Source organism: Hemitrygon akajei, chromosome 6 (assembly GCF_048418815.1).
Source record: "Hemitrygon akajei chromosome 6, sHemAka1.3, whole genome shotgun sequence".
Taxonomy (NCBI): domain Eukaryota; kingdom Metazoa; phylum Chordata; class Chondrichthyes; order Myliobatiformes; family Dasyatidae; genus Hemitrygon; species Hemitrygon akajei.
The window spans coordinates 102499885-102524893 of NC_133129.1; the positions used below are offsets into that span (position 1 = coordinate 102499885).

General features: G+C 43.5%; 1 protein-coding gene across 3 annotated transcripts in view; it reads right to left on the reverse strand.

Moving 5' to 3' along the window:
- LOC140729367 (E3 ubiquitin-protein ligase RNF167-like) overlaps positions 1-25009 on the reverse strand; it is a 203392-nt gene that overhangs the window by 63198 nt on the left and 115185 nt on the right. For all 3 annotated transcript variants that reach the window (XM_073049026.1, XM_073049027.1, XM_073049028.1), the window contains one exon: positions 24725-24818. In XM_073049026.1, coding sequence (XP_072905127.1) covers positions 24725-24818 — 94 coding nt within the window. The remainder of the gene's footprint in view (positions 1-24724; positions 24819-25009) is intronic.

Here is a 25009-nt window from a genome sequence, read left to right on the forward strand (position 1 = left end):
TCACACCCTAATCTGCACTTTTATCCTTCCTTCTTTGGCCATCCTAGTACCCTATTCCTGTTTATCCATCATATCCTATAAAAACCTGTATCCCTTAAGACAGCTAAAAATACCCTGACCTGTGTTCTCTCACCCATGCCCAGCAACCCTTTTAATGTGAATTCCTGCACCCCCAATTCCCTTAGATTAATTCTCATCATCTCTCTCTGTATCCCATACTTCCTGCAACTCAAAATTACATGTTCTACTGACTCCTCTTCCTGACCTTCCTCACACAATCCTGTCTGGTGTTTCCCTATCATTGTCAATGTTTGGTTTAGTGCACAGTGCTCCAGCCTTAACCTAGTCCACACAGTTTCCTCTCTTCTGTATCCACTGCCTACCCTAGTACCTATAACACTCTTTCGTATTTGATATAAATGCCTCCCTTTCTCCTCTCTGTCCCAACAACAACATCAGCCTTACTGACAGTCTTGGTCTGGATTTGTGTGTCTTTCACCAATCCATCCTTTTCCAGACAGTACAACTGCAAAGGTTGGTGCCATACCACATCTCACCAAACAGGAAACATCAGTAGTAAGACACCAAGATTTATAGACAAGCTTCTGACATCTGAAGATTTAAATAATTTTATTTGGATGTTTGGACTCCTGTTTAAGGAGGCCCCAGTGGCAAAACTAAAGTATGGTTGGTGATGATGGAAAGAAACTCAAAAAAAATCTTATTAAATGTAATAAAACAACTGCACACTATTGTGTACAGGTTAGGTCAAACTACTGCAGGACAGATGTAGTTAAATTGGAAAGAATTCAAAGAAGATTTACAAGGATGTTGATAGGACTAGAGGGCCTGAGTTTTAGCGAGAGGTTGACCCGCCTCGTCTTTATTCCTTGGGATGTAGGAAAATGAAGGGTGGCCTTACAGAAATGTTTAAAATTATCAGAGGCATAGATAAGGAGGATGATAACAGCCTTTCCCCAGGATACAGGAATCCAAAACTAGGGGCATTGTTTTAGGGTGAGGGGGTAAGATTTGAAAAGAACCTGAGAAACAACTTTTTTTTTCCACAGAAGATAGTGAGTACATGGAACGAGTGCACCAGAGGAAGTGGTTGGGCCAGTATTCTTTAAGACGAACAGGTACGGGGAGGGGGTGTTAGGATGTTGTAGAAAAGTACAGACAGAAGCAGGCTTTAGTCCATGCTGAAATCATTTAAAATACCTAGTAACTGAGACTAGCTGGGTGTGCACTGTGGATGGCTTGCACTGGTAGGGCCAGAGGACCTGTACCCGTGCTGCATTATTTTATGACTCTATTCTATTAGTAGCTATGGAATGATAAATCATTTCAATTCAGCAAGTGATCTTCACATTTCCGTGATCCATGTTTCTTAACAATGCCATTGAATCTGGATGGCTAAAGGGTGGTAAGCTCTCAAGTACATTTTGTTCTTAAGTGCTTTTAAAATTGTGCTGCAAGATCTTTGTGGGTGGATTCACCTCATCCCCAGCCATTTCAACAGAGCATTAACTAATTTAGTTTTGCTGAGAGGAACTGGAAATACTCTGCTCACATTACAGGAAATCCACTGATGGCCCTTGTCAGTGAGGGAGGCTGTTGGGGTGGGGGGGGGGGGGGTGATCAAGTCCCATTCTAATTAAAGCTGCAATTGACCATCTCATTCTCCTGACCCTTTAGGTAGAGTGCACTTAGGAATTAATTTCACACCACACACTGAAGTGCAAAGCCTCTAAAACAGATGCTGACAGAGTGCGAAAAAGCCTGAGCTGATAACTACCTTCACCACAATCACACTGATACTTCGGTTTCAAAATTACACTTTACACATCAGAAGCTGAGACTTTGAGTCAAATATGTATCAAGAAGTTTCCATGCCGGTAAAGTTTCCATTCCAAGGCCTTCTCTCCACTTCCTCTCAATTTAAATAATACTGGTCAGACATCCTTTCACAGCACCCAATATATCACTATTTCAAGTTCAAAGTGAAATACATTATTAAAGTATTTGAATGTCACCATATACCACCTTGAGATTAATTTTCTTGCAGTCATTTGCAGTAGAACAGAAAAATACAACAAAATCAATGAAAAACAACATACAAGGACTGAGAAACAACTAGTGTTCAAAAGAAGACAAACTGTGCAAACCCCTAAACAATAAATAAATAAATACTGAGGACATCAAATGTAGAGTTCGTGAAAGTTGAGGTGAGTGAAGTTACCACACCAGTTGAGGAGTCTGATGGTTGAAGAGTGATAACTGATCCTGAAACTGGTGGTGTGGGACCTAAGGCTCCTGTACCTCTTTCGCGATGGCAGCAGCAGGATGAGAGGATGGCCTGGATGGTGGACATTTAATCGATGATTCAACAAGCTTCTTTAAAAACAAAAAACACTTCTAAAGGCCATGGTATACTGGTTCTATTGAATATGTGGCATATAACTGTTGTAGCACGGGAGCCCATTCAGCTCATCAAGGCTGTGCCAGCCCTTGGTAGAACTATCCAGGTAATCCCATTCACTGTTTCTGTCATTTTCTGCAAAATATCTTCTCCAAATCTGTCCAATCTCATTTTAAAAATCAAAATTGAATTTTCACCCATCACACTTCCAAGCATTACATTCCAAACTAAACTACTTGCTGCATTTCAAAAGATTTTCTTCAATTTATCTCTTGATCTTTTGCCAGCGCTTTTAAAAACAAACCTGAACCTTCTGCTCATTAAACCATGTACTATTGAGAACAGCCGATTACTATTTATCTAAATCTGTTAAAATTTCAGCCACCTCTACCACGCAAGTGCTATTACAAAGAAGGCATGGCAGCACCTCTCCTTCTTAGAAGTGTGTGCAGATTCAGCATCTCATCTAAAACTCTGACAAACTTGCACAGCAGAGAGTATCCTGACTGGTTGCATCACGCCCGGGTATGGAAACGCCAAGAACGAAAAAGCCTACAAAAAGTAGATACAGCCCAGTCCATCACAGGAAAAGCCCTCCCCACTATGAGCACATCTACAAGGAGCATTGTCAAAAGAAAGCAGCATCCATCATCAAGCACCCCACTATCTGGGCTTGCTCTCTTCTTGCAGCTCCCATTGGGAAGGCGGTACAGGAGCCTTAGGCCCCCAGCCACTAGGTTTAGGTACAGTTATTACCCTATAATCATCTATGTTTTCATCCAGGGTGGCACGGTAGTGAAGTAGTTAGCACAACGCTTTATAGTCCAGGCAACCCGGGTTCAATTCCTGCTGCTCCCTGTAAAGAGTTTGTATGTTCTCCCCATGACTGCGTGGGTTTCCTCTGGGTGCTCTGGTTTCCTCCCACGCTCATTGTACATTGTCCCATGATTAGGCTAGGATTAAATCCAAGGGATTGCTGGGAGGCACAACTCTAAGGGTCTATTCTGCACTGTGCCCCAATAAATAAATAAATATACTTTATTTACACCACAAACAGCAGAAGTCCCAGTACAGATCTCTGTGGAACACTTAGTTACAGACCTCCAGACAGAATAAGTCCCATCAACCACTACCCTCTATCTTCCAAGTCCCAGTAGATACCATCTACAGCTTCCACCTTCATCAAGCACCCTCACCAACTGCTTGAAAACTCAATCAAGATAGCAGACAGGACTTGCCCCACACAAGACAATGCTGACTGTCCCTAATTAGTCCATAGTTTTCCAACTGCACATAAATCCTACCCCTAAGAATCCTCTCCAGTAAGTTCCCCACCACTGCTGTGAGAGTCACCAGCTTATAGTTTCATGATTATTCCTTGTTGAATAAAGGAACAACATTAGAGGAACATCTTCAAAAGAAGCACCTCAAGAAGATGGTGTCTTTCATTAAGGACCCTCAGCATCTGAGTTATGCCCGCTTCTTGTTACTACCATCACTGAGATTGTACATGAGCCTGAAGACCCACGTTCAATATCATAGGAACTGAGACTGTGCGGCTTCCTGGCCATTCGCCAATGAAACAATGAATTAGACTATTTATTTTTTGAGATTTAGCACAGAATAGGCCCTTCTGGCCCTTTGAGCTGCAGCAACCAGCAACTCCGATTTAACCACAGACTAATGAAAGGACAATTTACAACAACCAATTAACCTACTAACCTGTACGTTTTTGGACTATGGAAGGAGACTAGAGCACCCGGAGAAAACCCATGGGCTCACTGGAAGGATGTACAAACTCCTTACAGATGATGTCTAAACTCAAATGCCCCAAGATGTAATAGTGTTGTGCTAATCACAATGCTACCACAGTGCCCACACCACTCCATACCACCAATGTCCAACAGGGTCGTGCAATCACAAGAAAAGTGACTAAGACGATCACTTGCTGTTAGACTGCACACTGCCTTCGTGCACCGACACCTTTCTGTCACAAGCAGCATCACTGTGCTCACCAAGTCCAGCTCCTTCACTTTCTCCGCCAATAAGCAACTCGTGATGGGATAGGCCTACAGTATTTTCACGTTCTTAATGTCCAGTTGAGATCATAAAATATACATTTACAAAAGAAAATAACACCTTTAGTTGATCCTGCAGAAGCCACTCCATCCGAGCTTGCCACCATCTTACCATTAACCCAGTTCCGATGTAGGTCTGCAAACTGAAAGATCACCTGCTATTTATCTTTCTATAGGTTTACCTGACTTATTGACAGCCTCTCACATTTTTCATTTCTATTTCGATTTCCAGCAAATCGATTTTTAAAAATTTTCATTTGGACCCTCAGATCTTAAGGATAAGAAGGCATATAAGGCATATAATTATTACCACAAAGGTAATAATCTCTGGATTACTACCAGTGCCACATGCTAGTCAGAGTAGAAATAGGAGGATATTTCAGATGAATACGTGGCTTGAAAAATGGTGCAAGGGGGAGGGATTCAAATTTCTGGGGCATTGGAACCAGTTCTGGGGGAGGTGGGACCGGTATAAACAGGACGGTCTGCACCTGGGCTGGACTGGAACCAATGTCCTAGGGGGAGTGTTTGCTACTGCTGTTCAGGAGGCTTTAAACTAATGTGGCAGGGGGATGGGAACAAGTGCAGAGAGACAGAGGGGTGTAAAATGAGGGTAGAAGCAAAAAGTAGTAAGGTGAAAAGTAAAAGTGGCAGGCAGGCAAATCCAGGGCAAAAAACAAAGAGAGCCACTTTTCAACATAATTGTATAAGGACTAAGCGTGTTGTAAAAACAAGCCTGAAGGCTTTGTGTGTCAATGCGAGGAGCATTCGTAACAAGGTGGATGAATTGAATGTGCAGATAGTTATTAATGAATATGATATAGTTGGGATCACAGAGACATGGCTCCAGGCTGACCAAGGATGGGAGCTCAACATCCAGGGATATTCAATATTCAAGAGGGATAGACAGGAAAGAAAAGGAGGTGGGGTAGCATTGCTGGTTACAGAGGAGATTAATGCAATAGAAAGGAAGGACGTTAGCCTGGAGAATGTGGAATCGATATGGGTAGAGCTGCATAACACTAAGGGGCAGAAAACGCTGGTGGGAGTTGTGTACAGGCCACCTAACAGTAGTAGTGAGGTTGGGGATGGCATTAAACAAAAAAATTAGAAATGCGTGCAATAAAGGAACAGTAGTTATAATGGTAGCTTCAATCTACATATTGATTGGGTGAACCAAATTGGTAAGGGTGCTGAGGAAAAGGATTTCTTGGAATGTATGTGGGATGGTTTTCTGAACCAACATGTCGAGGAACCAACTAGAGAGCAGGCCATTCTAGATTTGAGTATTGAGCAATGAGGAAGGGTTAGTTAGCAATCTTGTTGTGCGAGGCCCCTTGGGTAAGAGTGACCATAATATGGTGGAATTCTTCATTAAGATGGAGAGTGACATAGTTAATTCAGAAACAAAGGTCGTGCAATCACAAGAAAAGTGACTAAGACGATCACTTGCTGTTAGACTGCACACTGCCTTCGTGCACCGACACCTTTCTGTCACAAGCAGCATCACTGTGCTTGGCATCACTTTGAAGGTATGAGACATGAATTGGTTAAGATAGACTGGCAAATGATATTTAAAGGGTTGACGGTGGATATGCAATGGCAAACAGTTAAAGATCGCATGGATGAACTACAACAATTGTTCATCCCAGTTTGGCAAAAGAATAAACCAGGGAAGGTAGTGCACCCGTGGCTGACAAGGAAATTACGGATAGTATCAAGTCCAAAGAAGAAACATATAAATTAGCAAAAAAAAGCGGCACACCCGAGGACTGGGAGAAATCCAGAGACCAGCAGAGGAGGACAAAGGGCTTAATTAGGAAAGAGAAAAAAGATTATGAGAGAAAGCTGGCAGAGAACATAAAAACTGACTGTAAAAGCTTTTATAGATACGTGAAAAGAAAAAAATTGGTCAAGACAAATGTAGGTCCTTTACAGTCAGAAACAGGTGAATTGATCATAGGGAACAAAGACACGGCAGACTAATTGAATAACTACTTTGGTTCTGTCTTCACTAAGGAGGACATAAATAATCTTCCGGAAATAGTAAGGGACCGAGGGTCTAGTGAGATGGAGGAACCGAGGGAAATACATGTTAGTAGGGAAGTGGTGTTAGGTAAATTGAAGGGATTAAAGGCAGATAAATCCCCGGGGCCAGATGGTCTGCATCCCAGAGTGCTTAAGGAAGTAGCCCAAGAAATAGTGGATGCACTAGTGATAATTTTTCAAAACTCCTTAGATTCTGGATTAGTTCCTGAGGATTGGAAGGTGGCTAATGTAACCCCACTTTTTAAAAAAGGAGGGAGAGAGAAACCGGGGAATTATAGACCAGTTAGTCTGACATCGGTGGTGGGGAAAATGCTAGAGTCGGTTATCAAAGATGTGATAACAGCACATTTGGAAAGAGGTGAAATCATCGGACAAAGTCAGCATGGATTTGTGAAAGGAAAATCATGTCTGACGAATCTTATAGAATTTTTTGAAGACGTAACTAGTAGAGTGGATAGGGGAGAGCCAGTGGATGTGGTATATTTAGATTTTTCAAAAGGCTTTTGACAAGGTCCCACACAGGAGATTAGTGTGCAAACTTAAAGCACACGGTATTGGGGGTATGGTATTGATGTGGATAGAGAATTGGTTGGCAGACAGGAAGCAAAGAGTGGGAGTAAATGGGACCTTTTCAGAATGGCAGGCAGTGACTAGTGGGGTACCGCAAGGCTCAGTGCTGGGACTCCAGTTGTTTACAATATATATTAATGATTTAGACGAGAGAATTAAATGCAGCATCTCCAAGTTTGCAGATGACACGAAGCTGGGCGGCGGTGTTAGCTGTGAGGAGGATGCTAAGAGGATGTAGGATGACTTGGATAGGTTAGGTGAGTGGGCAAATTCATGGCAGATGCAATTTAATGTGGATAAATGTAAGGTTATCCACTTTGGTTGCAAGAACAGGGAAACAGATTATTATCTGAACGGTGGCCGATTAGGAAAAGGGGAGATGCAACAAGACCTGGGTGTCATTGTACACCAGTCATTGAAGGTGGGCATGCAGGTACAGCAGGCGGTGAAAAAGGCAAATGGCATGTTGGCATTCATAGCAAAAGGATTTGAGTACAGGAGCAGGGAGGTTCTACTGCAGTTGTACAAGGCCTTGGTGAGACCGCATCTAGAATATTGTGTGCAGTTTTGGTCCCCTAATCTGAGGAAAGACATTCTTGCCATAGAGAGAGTACAGAGAAGGTTCACCAGATTGATTCCTGGGATGGCAGGACTTTCATATGAAGAAAGACTGGATCGACTAGGCTTATACTCACTGGAATTTAGAAGATTGAGGGGGGATCTTATTGAAACGTATAAAATTCTAAAGGGATTAGACAGGCTAGATGCAGGAAGATTGTTTCCGATGTTGGGGGAAGTCCAGAACGAGGGGTCACAGTTTAAGGATAAAGGGGAAGCCTTTTAGGACCGAGATGAGGAAAAACTTCTTCACACAGAGAGTGGTGAATCTGTGGAATTCTCTGCCACAGGAAACAGTTGAGACCGGTTCATTAGCTATATTTAAGAGGAAGTTAGATATGGCCCTTGTGGCTAAAGGGATCAGGGGGTATGGAGAGAAAGGAGGTACCATGATCACACTGAATGGCGGTGCAGGCTCGAAGGGCCGAATGGCCTACTCCTGGACCTATTTTCTATGTTTCTAATGTTAGTGCAGAAAAATGGCAGAGGTTGCAAACAGGGAGGGAGGTTGTCCAAGGCTACAATACGATATAGATCAGGTGAAAAGTAGGGCGGAGCATCAGCAGATGAAATTTATTCCTGTCAAATGTAAACTGATTCATTTTGGAGGGTCAGGCTCTGTGCCATAAACAGGAGGGCACCAGTAATACTGCTGAACAGAGACCCATCAGGGTCCAAGTCCATATTTCCTTGAACATGATAACCCAAATCAATGGGTCCAGGTTCGAAGTTCAAAGTAGTTATTTCAAAGTATGCATACATTATACAATCTTGAGACTCAACTCCTTACAGGCAACAACAAAACAAGAAACCCAAAAGAGCGACACACACAAAATGTTGGAGGAACTCAGCAGGCCAGGCAGCATCTATGGGAAAAAAGTACAGTCAACATTTTGGGCCGAGATCCTTCAGCAGGACCGGAGGAAAAAATGCTGAGGAGTAGATTTAAAAGATGGGGGGCAGGGGGAGGAGAGAGGTAACACAGGTGATGGATGAAACCTGGAGGGGGAGGGATAAAGTAAAGAACTGGGAAGTAAATTGGTGAAAGAGAAGGCCATGGAAGAAAGAAAAGTGGGGAGAGGGAGGCAATGGGTGGGCAAGGAGATAAGGTGAGAGAGGAAAAGGTGAAGGGAAATGGGGAGGGGGTGGGTTCAGGGCAAATTACCAGAAGTTTAAGAAATCGATGTTCATGTCATCAGTTTGGAGTCTACCCAGACGGAATACAAGGTGTTATTCCTCCAACCTAAGTGTGGCCTCATCATGACAGTGCAGGAAGCCATGGATGGACATATTGGAATGGGAATGTGAAGTGGAATAAAAATGAGTGGCCACTGGGAGATTCCGCTTGTTCTGGCGGACGGAGCGAAGATGCTGGGCGAAGTGGTCTCCCAATCTATGTCGGGTCTCACCAATGCACAGGAGGCCACACTGGGAGCCCAGCAGGCCAGGCAGCATCTATGGAAAAAAGTTCAGTTGACATTCCAGCCCGAATCCTTCGGCAGGATGTGTGTTCCTTGGATTTCTAGCATCTGCAGATTTTCTCGTTTGTGAAGAAACCCATTTTTTAAGAAAAGATAAATACCCAATGTGTAGAGTGAAAAAGAAACAAATCAAGCAAACAATTAAAGCAAGAAAATAGCATTTAGAACGAAGCGAGTCCTCAGACACGAAGCCCAGAGCAGATGGAGCAGGCCCACAGTCTCAGTTCATCACACAGCAGAGTAAAACATCACGGAGCCCTCAGACACAAAGCCCAGAGCAGATGGAGCAGGCCCACAGTCTCAGTTCATCACACAGCAGAGTAAAACATCACGGAGCCTTCAGACACAAAGCCCAGAGCAGATGGAGCAGGCCCACAGCCTCAGTTCATCACACAGCGAGGTAAAACATCACGGAGCCTTCAGACACAAAGCCCAGAGCAGATGGAGCAGGCCCACAGTCTCAGTTCATCACACAGCAGAGTAAAACATCACGGAGCCTTCAGACACAAAGCCCAGAGCAGATGGAGCAGGCCCACAGTCTCAGTTCATCACACAGCAGAGTAAAACATCACGGAGCCTTCAGACACAAAGCCCAGAGCAGATGGAGCAGGCCCACAGCCTCAGTTCATCACACAGCGAGGTAAAACATCTCGGAGCCTTCAGACACAAAGCCGAGAGCAGATGGAGCAGGCCCACAGTCTCAAGTCTCAGTTCATCACACTGCGGAGCCCTCAGACATAAAGCCCAGAGCAGGCCCACAGCTTTAGCCACAGTGTAGCATAGAGCAGAATAAATGTTGCGGAGCTGCGAGCAGAACCAGACCAATTTTCAACTTTTCAATCCATCTGGCCTGACATTTAAATCGTCCAAACATCAGATCGTTCCTCACACTAGGACCTGAGCCCTGTTGCATCAATATGTTCTGGGCCTGGACTCTGTCGCCACACTTTGGCCTATTCCCAACCTTTCCAAATCGGCTTGGTGCTTAGATCAATCAAACCTCGCCTTCAGTTTCGGTGAATAAGCTCCAAATCTACCTCTTCTCCACTCTACCTAACCCGACTCCATGGCCTCACCTGGAAGGACTGTTTGGGGCCCTGAATAGAGTTGAGGGAAGTGGTGTATCAATGATGTAATGTGGATTCATCACAATCAAAGTGGAGTTAAAAGGGATAATCTGTGAAGAATGGTTGTACTCTATTGTGTTTGCATTTACTGTTGTGGAAGTGCTTCTATCAATATTGTTTTAATGCTAAAAATAACTCAATGAATAGAAATATTTGTGGGAAAACCCAGAAAAAGAGAGAACCAACTCAAAACAATACACACAAAATGCTGGAGGAACTCAGCTGGCCGGACAGCATCTATGCAGAAGAGTAAACAGTCGACGTTTCATGCGGAGACCCCACGCCAGGGCTGGAAAGAAAGAGAAGTCAGGTAAGAAGGTGGGGTGGGGGGGGGGGGGGGGGGGAGGAGAGGAAGATGAGACACAGAGAGGGGAGGGGTGAAATTAGGAGCTGAGAAGTTGATTGGTGAAAGAGATACAGGGCTTGAGGAGGGGAAATCTGATACGACAGGATAGAAGACCACGGAAGGAAGAGAAGCAGGAGGAGCACCAGAGGGAGATGATGGGCAAGTAAGGAGATAAAGTGATCAAGTAAGGAGATCAAACCTGGCTGGGTCATCTGGGTTAGAGTGTCTGATGTTGAAAGGCTCAAAACACTCAATGACCCCGGTTTACGTCACTGATGATGTGTCCCAGTGCATCCTAGGATGCATCTCAGCATCGTAGTTTTCATAAATTCTATTGGATTTTTAAAACATTTTACTTAAATGCCTGCAAAATATGTATCTCATGTGTATATTCAATTACAAACATTGAAAAGCCTGATAAAACAACTAATAAACACAAGAGATTCTGCAGATGCTGGAGATCCAGAGTAAAACACACAAAGACTGGAGGAACTCAGCGGCTCAGACAGCATCGTTAGAGGGGAATAAATAGTTAATGTTTCAGGCTGTTAATTGGATTCATAGTTATACAGCATGGGAACAGTCCCTTCAGCCTAATTCATCCATCTCAATCAAGATACCTATCTAAGTTAATCCTATTTCTCTGTGTTTGGCCCATATCCTTCTAAACCAGGGGTTCCCAACCTGGGGTCCATGGACTCCTCAGTGATGTTCAAAGTTCAAAGTACACTTATTGTCAAAGTATGCATCAATTATATAACCTTGAGGTTTGTCTCCTTAGTCATAAAACAAGAAACCTGAAAAAAAAATTTTTTTAAAAACCAACAAACATCCCATGCGCAGAGAGAAAAAAATACAAATCACGCAAACAATAAAAGCAAGTAACAGCACAATCAGAATGAAGTGAGTCCAGAGACACGAAGCCCAGGGCAGATGGAGCAGGCCCACAGTCTCAGTTCATCACACAGCAGAGTAAAACATCACGGAGCCCTCAGACACGAAGCCCAGAGCAGCCGGAGCAGGCCCACAGTCTCAGTTCATCACACAGCAGAGTAAAACATCACGGAGCCCTCAGACACGAAGCCCAGAGCAGATGGAGCAGGCCCACAGTCTCTGTTCATCACACAGCAGAGTAAAACATCACTGAGCCTTCAGACACGAAGCCCGGGGCAGATGGAGCAGGCCCACAGTCTCAGTTCATCACACAGCAGAGTAAAACATCACGGAGCCTTCAGACACGAAGCCCAGAGCAGATGGAGCAGGCCCACAGTCTCAGTTCATCACACAGCAGAGTAAAACATCACGGAGCCCTCAGACACGAAGCCCAGAGCAGATGGAGCAGGCCCACAGCCTCAGTTCATCACACAGCAGAGTAAAACATCACGGAGCCTTCAGACACAAAGCCCAGAGCAGATGGAGCAGGCCCACAGCCTCAGTTCATCACACAGCAGAGTAAAACATCACGGAGCCCTCAGACACGAAGCCCAGAGCAGATGGAGCAGGCCCACAGTCTCAGTTCATCACACAGCAGAGTAAAACATCACTGAGCCTTCAGACACAAAGCCCAGAGCAGATGGAGCAGGCCCACAGTCTCAGTTCATCACACAGCAGAGTAAAACATCACGGAGCCTTCAGACACAAAGCCGAGAGCAGATGGAGCAGGCCCACAGTCTCAAGTCTCAGTTCATCACATTGCGGAGCCCTCAGACATAAAGCCCAGAGCAGATGGAGCAGGCCCACAGCCTCAGTTTATCACACAGCGAGGTAAAACATCTCGGAGCCTTCAGACACAAAGCCGAGAGCAGATGGAGCAGGCCCACAATCTCAAGTCTCAGTTCATCACATTGCGGAGCCCTCAGACATAAAGCCCAGAGCAGGCCCACAGCTTTAGCCACAGTGTAGCATAGAGCAGAATAAATGTTGCGGAGCTGCGAGCAGAACCAGACCAATTTTCAACTTTTCAATCCATCTGGCCTGACGTTTAAATCGTCCAAACGTCAGATCGTTCCTCACACTAGGACCTGAGCCCTGTTGCATCAATATGTTCTGGGCCTGGACTCTGTCGCCACACTTTGGCCTATTCCCAACCTTTCCAAATCGGCTTGATGCTTAGATCAATCAAACCTCGCCTTCAGTTTCGGTGAATAAGCTCCAAATCTACCTCTTCTCCACTCCACCTAACCCGACTCCATGGCCTCACCTGGAAGGACTGTTTGGGGCCCTGAATAGAGTTGAGGGAAGTGGTGTATCAATGATGTAATGTGGATTCATCACAATCAAAGTGGAGTTAAAAGGGATAATCTGTGAAGAATGGTTGTACTCTATTGTGTTTGCATTTACTGTTGTGGAAGTGCTTCTATCAATATTGTTTTAATGCTAAAAATAACTCAATGAATAGAAATATTTGTGGGAAAACCCAGAAAAAGAGAGAACCAACTCAAAACAATACACACAAAATGCTGGAGGAACTCAGCTGGCCGGACAGCATCTATGCAGAAGAGTAAACAGTCGACGTTTCATGCGGAGACCCCACGCCAGGGCTGGAAAGAAAGAGAAGTCAGGTAAGAAGGTGGGGTGGGGGGGGGGGGGGGGAGGAGAGGAAGATGAGACACAGAGAGGGGAGGGGTGAAATTAGGAGCTGAGAAGTTGATTGGTGAAAGAGATACAGGGCTTGAGGAGGGGAAATCTGATACGACAGGATAGAAGACCACGGAAGGAAGAGAAGCAGGAGGAGCACCAGAGGGAGATGATGGGCAAGTAAGGAGATAAAGTGATCAAGTAAGGAGATCAAACCTGGCTGGGTCATCTGGGTTAGAGTGTCTGATGTTGAAAGGCTCAAAACACTCAATGACCCCGGTTTACGTCACTGATGATGTGTCCCAGTGCATCCTAGGATGCATCTCAGCATCGTAGTTTTCATAAATTCTATTGGATTTTTAAAACATTTTACTTAAATGCCTGCAAAATATGTATCTCAAATGTATATTCAATTACAAACATTGAAAAGCCTGATAAAACAACTAATAAACACAAGAGATTCTGCAGATGCTGGAGATCCAGAGTAAAACACACAAAGACTGGAGGAACTCAGCAGCTCAGACAGCATCGTTAGAGGGGAATAAATAGTTAATGTTTCAGGCTGTTAATTGGATTCATAGTTATACAGCATGGGAACAGTCCCTTCAGCCTAATTCATCCATCTCAATCAAGATACCTATCTAAGTTAATCCTATTTCTCTGTGTTTGGCCCATATCCTTCTAAACCAGGGGTTCCCAACCTGGGGTCCATGGACTCCTCAGTGATGTTCAAAGTTCAAAGTACACTTATTGTCAAAGTATGCATCAATTATATAACCTTGAGGTTTGTCTCCTTAGTCATAAAACAAGAAACCTGAAAAAAAAATTTTTTAAAACCAACAAACATCCCATGTGCAGAGAGAAAAAAATACAAATCACGCAAACAATAAAAGCAAGTAACAGCACAATCAGAATGAAGTGAGTCCAGAGACACGAAGCCCAGAGCAGATGGAGCAGGCCCACAGTCTCAGTTCATCACACAGCAGAGTAAAACATCACGGAGCCTTCAGACACAAAGCCCAGTGCAGATGGAGCAGGCCCACAGTCTCAGTTCATCACACAGCAGAGTAAAACATCACGGAGCCTTCAGACACAAAGCCCAGAGCAGCCGGAGCAGGCCCACAGTCTCAGTTCATCACACAGCAGAGTAAAACATCACGGAGCCCTCAGACACGAAGCCCAGTGCGGGGCCACAGCTTCAGCCTTAGTGTAGCAAAGAGCGTAGCAAACATCACAGAGCAGCAAATAGGGATGGTAGGGATGCATGGTATAAAAAAAGGTTGGGAAATTCTGCTCTAAACCTTTTCCATGCATGTGCCTGTCCAAATGTCATTTATACATTGTAACTGTACCCACCTCTACTGCTTCCTCTAGCAGCTCGTTCCACATACCCACCATCCTCTTCCTCAAATCCCCTTTAAACCTTTCCCCTCTCACCTGAAATCTATACCCTCTAGTTTTAGATTTTCCTATCCTGAGGATTAGACTGGTTATCTATCCTATCTCTGCCCCTTCATGAGTTTAGAAACCTCTTTAAGGCCACGCGCAGCCTCCTTCATTCCAGGGGAAAATGTCCCAGTTTATCCAGTCCCTTCTTATAACTCTTCAGATCACTTTAGAGTTACTTGCAAGTCTTTTCTGCGCCCGTTCTAAATTACTGAGCTAGCTGTACAACACACGATATTCCAAGCACTGTCTCGCTAACATTTAGTACAACTGTTACACGGTACCCCAAATGTTCTAACCAATGCTAAGCAGACGAAGGCAAGCATGGTATTTGCCTTCTTCATCACCCTGTCTATTCATGCTGTCACTTTCAAGGAACTACGCTCTTGTACTCGTCTCTTTAGATGTTCAGCACTCAGTGCTGAAGAGCAGAGGGATCTTTGGGTCCAAGCTCATAGCTCACTGAAAGTGGTTACACAGTTTGATAAAGAAGACACACAGCATGCTTGCCCTTATTAGGCAAGTCACTGAGTTCAAAATTCAGGAAGTTATGTTGCTGCTTTATAAAACTCTGGTTAGGCTGCTTCTGGAGTACTGCATACAGTTCTGGTTGCCCTGTATAGGAAGGATGTCAAGGCTTTGGAGAGGGTGCTGAACAGGTTTACCAGGATGCTGCCTGGATTGGAGGGCATGTGCTATAACAAAAGGTTTGACAAGATTAGACAAAGTTTTCTCTAGAGCAGCGGAGATGAGGGGAGATCTGATAGAGGTTTATAGGATTATGAGAGGCACAGATAGAGCAGGCAGCATCTTTCTCCCAGGGTTGAAATGTCATACCAGAGGGCATCCATTGAAGATAAGAGGGCGTAATTTCAAAGGAGATGTGAGAGACAAGTTTTTGTACACAGAGAGTGGTGGTTTCCCCAGAGATGTTGTTGATTTTTTCTGCTTCAGTAATGGGCAAATGGACAGGCAAATACTTTACCCAAGAACTGGGACTTAATTTGTACATGCATTAGTTTCCCTCACTTGTTTAAATTAGAACCAGTGCAATTACTGCATGAGATTAGGTTTTGGACTCTGGCCATGTAGCTGGAACTAGACTTATAATGTTCAGCACACCGGCAAAGAGAAAACTAATGCTTTTTGGTAAATCAATAATAATTTTAAAATAATAAACAATATCACATTCCGTAGGATGCTTTAAATGAAGATATGATTAATAACCTAAATGTTTATTCCATATTCAGTCCTTTGCCACAAGATGTTAATCAGTGGGTAACAGAAGTGCTATGTGTGGGGACAGGCTTGGAAGAGCCCTGGGTGAAAACAGGCTCAGCTACAATTTTCCCATTGCTGAACAACATGCTGACATTCATCTCGTGAGTTTCATACACAAATTTCCACTGGGCTTAGATACCAAAACTAGCATGTTCAGGATGACTAGAAAAAAGGACATCAAGAAAAACATGCCAGTGTTTTCTCTACAGGTCTATGAGGAGGACAAAGTTACTTCAAACTCAGCGGACAAAGTTACTTCAAACTCAGCGGGTGTGAAGGTGGATGAAGGCTGCAAGAAATCCATCAGCTCCAATAATCGTGGTTTCCATGCCTTTGGAATCATTTGGTTGATTTGTGAAGTATCGTGTGCTTCTTGGAGTGCAACATCAAGTACATGTTAAACAAATACACGCACAGGTGTCTTCACTCTGTGGAAACGGAACGAAGACCATCATCCTCGACCTCGAGGGATAGCCATGACAACGACGATGATGAGGAATATTTACCGTATGGTAAAGTAAAGCTGTGGACTACAAGAAGTTCTAACATGGCTGATTGGGTTGCCTTACTCAGGATGGGAGCTCCACCTACTGACAGCTCTAATAGCATTCTCTCACGACAGTGGGTAAATTTAAACCCTTATACACAAAATGCTGGAGGAGACCAGCAGCTCAGGCAGCATCTATGGAGGGAAAAGGACAGTCAAAGTTTCTGGTTATGACCTACAACCAGAAGTCAGACAGATGAATTTATTTTCTAAATTTCACTCTGTACAGGAGAAAAGTCAAACTGAAATACCCAGTGCAGACTAAGTATTCAACTCTGCCACCCCAGGTGGAAAACATTCTGACTGGTTCCATCACAGTTGGTATGGAAAATCCAAAGTGCAGGAAGCAGCAGCTGACAGAGTGGTGGACCCAGCCAGTTCCACCATGGGTACAGCTCTCCCCACCCAGCAAGAATGTGCACAAGATGTGATGTCTCAGGAAAGGGACATCCATCAACAAGGACCCAACCCTCTTATCATCCGGGCTGTGCCCTCTTCTCGCTGCTGCCATCAGGCAGGAGGTATAGGAAACTGAAGATCCAACCTCAAGGTTCAACAACATCTTCTTCCACACTGCCAGCAAGTCTTGAACTAACCCAAAAAAATCCTAATTCAACCTAGGACCTCAGTTCTTTGTATTTAAATTAAAACTGCAATGTTTATTTTCTCCTGTAAGTTGCATAATTTATATTCATTTAAGTTTGCTAACTTATGTTTGCCATACTTGTAATTTATTTTCTTTACTTACATATTTAGAAATACAGCACAGAACAGACCCCTCCACCCCAACGAGCTGTGTCATCTTGCAACCTACTGTTTAACCCTACCCTAACCACAGGACAATTTACAATGACCAGTTAACCTAACCAGTACATCTTTGGACTGTGGAAGGAAATCCATGCACTCAAAAGGCTGTGTGCCTCGGCCCCTGACCTAACTGCTTTATAGTTATAACTGTGATGACAACTGTGGCTCCAAAGCCTTATTTAAGTTTGCTGATGACACCAGTGTCATTGGCTGAATCAAAGGTTGTGACCGATCAGCATTGAGAAAGGAGACTGAAAATCTGGCTGAATGGTGCCACAATAACATTCTCTCACTGAATGTCAGCAAGACCAAAGAGCTGATTATTAACTTCAGGAGGAGGAAACCAGAGGTCCATCAGCCAGTCCTCTTCATGAGATGAGAGGTGGAGAGAGTCAGCAACTTTAAATTCCTTAGTGTTATTATTTCAGATTATTTATCCTGGATCCAGCCATTATTAAGCATGGTAGTGTCTCTACTTTGAAGTTTGTGAAGATTCGGCATGTCACTTAGAACTTTGACAAATATCTATAGTTGTGTGATGCAGAATATATTGACCAGTTGCATCATGGCCAAGTATGGAAACAACAATGCTTTTGAATGGAAAAACCTACAAAAAGTAGTAGATACAGCCCAGTCCATCACAGATAAAGGCTCTGCACATCTACAAGCAGTGCTGTCACAGGAAAGATCTATCATCAAGCACACCCCTCCCCCCCACCATCCAGGCAACACTCTCTTCTCGCTGCCACCATCAGGAAGAAGGTACAGGAGCCTCAGGACTCACACCACCAGGCTTTTGAACTAGAGGGGATAACTCCACTCAAGTTCACTCATCCCATTAATAACTGTTCCCACAATCTATGGATTTACTTTCCAGGACTCTTCATCTCATGTTCCCAATATCTATTGCTTATTTATTATTATTTCTTCTTGTATTTTCAGTTTATTGTCTTTTGCACACTGGTTATCTGTCCATCCTGTTGGGTGTGGTCTTTCGTTGATCCTATTGTGTTTCTTGTCTGCACTGTGAATGCCCAAAGAAGATGAATCTTGTGGCGGCACAGTAGCTAAATGGTTTGCACAACGCTTTGCAGTACTAGCAATCCACATTTAATTCCTGCCTCTGCCTGTAAGGAGTTTGCACATTCTCCTGTAACCATGTGGGTTTCCTCAGGGTGCTCCAGTTTCCTCCCACAGTCCAAAGACATACCTGTTGGTAGGTTAATTGGTCACTGTAGATTGTCCCGTGATTAGGCTATTAAATAGAAGGACTGCTAGTCAACATGGTTCGAAGAGCTGGAAGGGCCTGTTCTGCGCTGTATCTCAGTAAACAGATCTCAGAGCTGTACGTGGCGACATATATGTACCGTGAGTGATATAAATAAACTTACTCTGAATAGGGAGAATGCACAAACTCCTTACAGAAGGCTGGCCCTGAGTTGTAATAGCACAGCTCTAACACTACGTTACCATGGTGCCCCATAATACATTATGCTGCAAAGAACAATCTGAGGTTCCCACCTGCATTAAGAAGACCGCTATCATGCCAGTACCCAAGAAAAACAAGTAATATGCCTTAATAACTACTGCCCAATGGTTCTGACATCCACCATCACGGAGTGCCTCATGGCATGCATCATCTCCAGCTTTCCAGACAACCTCAACTCACTGCAATTCACCCACCTCTACAGCAGACACCATTTCCATGGCCCTATATTCCTCTCTGGAAGATCTGGATAGTAAAGGCACCTATAATCAGGCTAGTTTTTAATTGACTCCAGGTCTGCCTTTAATACAATAATTCCAAGCAAACTCATCTCCAAACACTAGGAGCTGGGAGTTAACATTTCCCTTTGCAACTGGATTCTTGACTTTCTGGCCTACCAACTTCAAACAGTAAAGACAGGCAGCGGCAACTTCACACAATTATTCTCAACACTAGTGCTGCACAAGGCTTTGTCCTCAGCCCCCTACTCTACTCCCTGTACACCCGTGAATTTGTGGCCAGACTCTTCTGTAATTCCATCTACAAGTTTGCAGATGATACCACTGCAACGGGCCATCTCAAATAATAAGTCAGAGTACAGAAAGGCGATAGTGAAATAGTGTTATGACAACAACCTTTCCTTCAATGTCACCAAAGAATGGCTGGACACTGACTTCAAGAAGGGGGTGATGCACATACTGCTGATTACATCAATGGTACTGAAGTTGAGGGCATCAAGTTCCTCAGAGTGGCTATCTCCAACAGTATGTCCTGGTCCAATCATATTGATGCCATGGCCAAAAAAGCTCACCAACGCCTCTACTTCCTCGGGAGGCTAAAGAAATTAGGTACGTCCCCATCAACTCTTACCAATTTTTCTTAATTAATTTTTAATGAGTTTCTACAATGCAACAAAACAAAAAAAGGCCAAAAAAGAACTTTATACAGTGTAAAACAAACATATCAAATGTACAGTTCATAACAATCAAGAAAAAGCACCCATAGTAGAATCGCATAAAGTTAGTTACCACCCCACCCTCCCACTACCCAACTCCAAGCCAACCTTACGGTATATAAAAAAGTTAATCAGAACTTTTATCACCACAGAGCTATATTTATAAAAGGAAGGTATATTGCCTACTACCTAGAATATAATATGCTTACACATAAAAAAAAATCTGAACCGTAAGAAGCTGGAAGTAAGGGATTTAAATGCAAAAGAAAAAAGGGAGGTATGCACCCTTAATCTAAACAGGAATTAAGAAAATATTTAAGAAACGTTCCCCACACCTTTTGGAACTTTATGTCCGAATTAAGAAGTGAATAATGAATCTTTTCAAGGTCTAAACAGGACATAATGTCTCTGAGCCATTGAGCATGAGTGGGTGGGGCGTTACCAATTTTTATCGATGCACCACAGAAAGCATCCTGGATGCATCCCGGTTTGGTATGACGACTGCTCAGCCTGTGACAAGAAACTGAAGAGAGTTAAGGGGTCAGCTCAGTGTATCACAGAAACCAACCTCCCCTCTATAGACTCTGTCTACACTTCTCACTACTTCCAAAATGGAATCAGTACAATTAAAGACCCTTCCAATGCCAACCTTCTCTCTTCCACCCCCACCACAAGATGGGGGTGGAGTATGTACCTCCAGGTTGAAGGACAGCTGCTATCCTGCTATTATAAGACTATTTAATGGTTCTTTATTCGGTTCAATTCACTTTGTGCAGCAGTAAGGGCAACATCACAGAGCTTAAGATACACAACACCACACTACATATACGTAGTTAAACACAATACTAGATACTCACAATAGATAATAAATACTAAGACTTAATGCATGTAATTTAAACTACAAATACACATAATAGAACTGACTGTTTTTACTGTCAAATGTGCTATGCATACTATATATTCAAAGTTGGGTATTGAGGAGGTGAATGGAGAAAGGCACTAAACTGGATAAGGCTCTCCTGGTGCTGATGGATAGGGGCCTGTAGCGGTGTCCAGATGGCATGAAAGTGTAGTGTGTGTGAAGTGTATGTGTAATGTCCTCTACTATTTGTTGAGCCTTCTTTATTGTCCGTCTCTTATGGATGCTGCTGAGTGATTCTTGCTCCTGGCCAATGATTTCACTACTTATTCTTCATTGGTCTTAAAGGTAATTTTATTATCTACAGTTGTGCTGAGGTACTTGTATCCTCCAACACGCTCTATCCAGGGTTGGGATAGTGTGCTGTTGTTTTCTAAAGTCCACTACTATTTCTTTAGTTTTAATGGGGTTCAAGTCCAGATAGTTGTTTGTGCACCATTCAGCAAATGTATTGATTTCCTCATTGAAGCTGTCATCTGAGTTGGTAGTGTCAATGATGTGTGCGTCATCTGAGTACTTGATGTACTGCATGCCTGAGTGTGAGCTTCTGCAGCTGTCTGTGCACAATGTGAAGAAGACCGGTGAGATCACTGAGCCCTTTAGTACTCAAGTTGATATTTGCCTGTTGGTGCTCATATAACCACTATATCTCACCTTTTGATGTCTGTCTATGAGGTAAGGATTTACATTCATTTGCTGGAGCTTGTAGCCCATGAGATGGGGTTGCATGGTGTTAAATGTACTGGAGAAGTCCACAAAAAACATCCTAACAAATGATCTGGGCCTCTCCTGGTGTGCACAGGTATGCTGTAGTAATGTTAGTACTGCATCATCCACATTTCTTTTCAACCTATAAGCAAACTGGAGTGGGTCAGTGAGCACACTTACCATCACCTGTAGCTGTGGTAGGAGGACTTATTACCAGCGATGTTAGAGCTACAGGACGGTAGGCACAATTGCAGGTGGGATTGGTTTTCTTCGGAATTGGTCGTTTTCCAAATGGTTGGTATGGAATGTTCAGATAGAGCGGTTGAAGAGTCGACAGAAAACCTCTGACAGTTGTCTACAGCAGAGTTTCAGTAGCCATCCACTGATGTTGTCTGGACCTGGCGCTTTACTGGGGTTTGTTCTGCTGAGTACCCTCTCCACCTCTCTCGGATGAAACTCTAAATCGGTGCTGCTTATGATAGAAGAATGGAGCACTCTTCCATCTCCAGTGTGAAGCTGTACTGATCAAACCTGCAGTAAAGTCTGTTCAGTCTCTCTGCAAACTCTACATATTCCTCCCAACTTAGGTAGGATGGAGGCCAGTGATTACCAGAGACCAGCCATTGTTTTGACACCTATCTGGGTATCTCTAGCTTTGTCCTCTTGGAAAAGCTTTTCCACTTTCTCTTTATAGACCCTTTCTTTGTACAGCCTCACCTGAATGAGTTAAACCTCAGTCCTGTTGCCAGAGGTAAAGGCTCTTTTCTTCAGGTTAAGTGTGTTTTTCAGATTCTTTGTCATTCAAGATTTTTTTTAATTAGAAATACTTTGACAGTTTTTTTGGGTATGATTATGTCTTCACAGAAAAGTATATAGTCAGTGACGATGTCAGTAGCCTCCTCTAGGCTGCTTCTGCTCAGTGCATTGATAGCAGTCCAGCAGGGTTTCCACAGATTCTTTATTCTATAGTTTTGTAGCCGTGCCCTCCCTTTGAAGTACTGTTCGGTAGGCGGGCACTGGATGAATGATGTTGTGGTCAGCTGTGCTTAGTGGGGGTTTACTGTATGCTAGATAACTGTTATTTAAATTCATGCCTTGTCGCCTCTTGTGGCACATGATATATATTGTTGATATGTGGGCAGAACTTTATTTAATTCAGCAGCTGTTAAAATCTCCCAGAGTTAAGGCCGGGGGGGTGGGGTAGGGAGTATTATTCTCTATGTATTGCATGCATGTAGCAACTTCCTCTGCCACGCGAACGGTTTTGCGGAAGGTGGAATATAAACCATAACACAATTCAGCTGGCCAAATTCTCTATTCTTGGTCTAAAAGTAGTGGCCAGCAGTGCAACATCTGGTGAGCAGTGTGTCTCTCTGACTTTTACAGTTTTGCGCCAAGCTTCCTCTATATGTACACATAAACCACCTCTGTGATTTTTACCGCTTTTGTCATAATCACAGTCTAATCAAAGTGGTACTCCAAAACCATCCAGAAAAAGTTCTGAGTTCGCAGCCATACCATCAAGCCAGGTCTCTGAGATACACATGAGATTAGCTTCATTAAATGCCCACTGATATTTAATGTTCCCTAGTACAATAAGATGGATTCTTGGCCTCACGATCTACTTTATGATATTTCACCTTATTGTCCACACACAGTGTGCTTTCTCTGTAGTTGTTACACTTTGTTCTGCATTCTGTTTTCGTTTTACCTTGCAATATCTCAAATGTCTGTATTAAAGTATACAAGACAAACTTTTCACTGTACCTTGCTACATGTGACAGTAATAAGCCAATTCTAACTTTTCACGCCATTTATGACTTGGGTATGTGTACCCTTGACAACAAACTTGAACTTGAGTTGCAAAATGGTATCACGATATTCGTCAATGGTGACATGATTTTGGAAAGGCATAAAGCACAAAGCCGAGGCTTGAGAAGAAACAATGAATCAGAGGACAAGGACTTAGTTCTGCCGCCAGCCTGCAGTCTATCTGCAGAAATTCCACACTGAGTGCAGGAACTGGCCTCACAGCTCACAACCCAGCCTGTACATGTGGACCATCAAGTATATCTTTTTTTGTAGCATTTGACCTGTTGCCTTCTATATCACAGCAATTCATGTTTTACCCAAGTATTTAAATGTTGTGAAAGCCTTTGCCTTCATCGCTCACTTCCAGGATTCAGCCACCCAATTCCTTCTCAAGTTGCCTCTGAATCTTTCCCTTACTGTCAGCAAACAAAGGAGTTGGGTCTTTTGACTTCAGGGAGGATAGGGATGACACGCTCCTGTCTACATCAACATTGTTGAGGTTGAGAGGTTTGAGAGCTTCAAGCTCCTAGGAGTGAACATCTATCCTGGTCTAATTATGGCCTTCTAAAGTACCAGCGGATTTAGCTTCAACATGCTCTGGGGAGGCTGGCACCAAATATCCCCTTGAACTTAAGAGATGCTAGTCATTAGTGGAATCTTTCCCACCTGCAAGAAAGGTGGGTGACCCACTGGAGATAGATGTGGCTGGATGTGGGTAGAATGTTGTCGAAGTGTTACAGTATTATAGAGGCACATAGCTCATTTATTCTAACACAAGGGCATGGGGACTGCAAGTGGACCTGCTAGAGAGTAGTATACACAATCTGTAACCTCTTCCAGGAGGCTTACACTGCCCAGTCTTATGCAACACCTTTAAAATGATTTGATCAGCCTTTTAAATGTTCAGTGGCATTTAAAACCAAAGTCTGGGGAACAACTGAGTAGCCCATTCTTATACTGATTCTGTATGGTTTATTAAGATTAACTGGACGATCACAAGAAGGTGCTCAAGTGGAATCAAGCAAACAGATTTACAAACAAGACCTTCAACTTTCATCCATTTTAAGATTTTTCTTCTCTGAAAATGATGCGGGCTTGGATACCGACTAAGCAAACTAGCCATGATCTAACACACGTACACACAGTACTGACGTTAACAGAATTGTGCTGGGATACGCAACTCTTGCACTGTAATGTACGAATTGACCAGCTCCATGGAGACAGGCCCAAAGCCAGAGTGAGCAAAAAGAAAAGGAATCTTCAGGGTGGAAAGGGGCCATAGATCAATCGGCCACACCCTCCACCATTCTGGCTCCAAGGTCGTCTTGCCCTTCCTTACAAAGGTCATGGTCATTATGTCTGGGATTAATAAAGATGTGTTTCCTCATTCATAAATGAAACAAGCACAAGTTCCTCTCCTCTGATCAGTTACTAAGCTGTTTCCTCTATTGTATTTCTCCATTCTGAGGAATGCCATTTCAGACAGTGTCCCTACCTTTGCTGAATTTATGGACTGGAATCTTCCTGAGCTGGTCCTTAGAGAGACGGTTCCTCCGGATCCTACGTTGATACTGTACGCATCTCACTATCTGCAATGCAAAGAACAGAGGAAGATCTCATACTACAGAGTCTCATTGTTCAACAAAATGCTTCCCCTGAAAATCCACTAACAAAGTTCCCTTAAAACATTGATTTCTCTAACCCAGTAATTTTTACCTCCCTTCCTTTCTTACTTTTTCTATTCCCATTCTAATTCCCCTCTTTACCCCTTCTCTTCTCA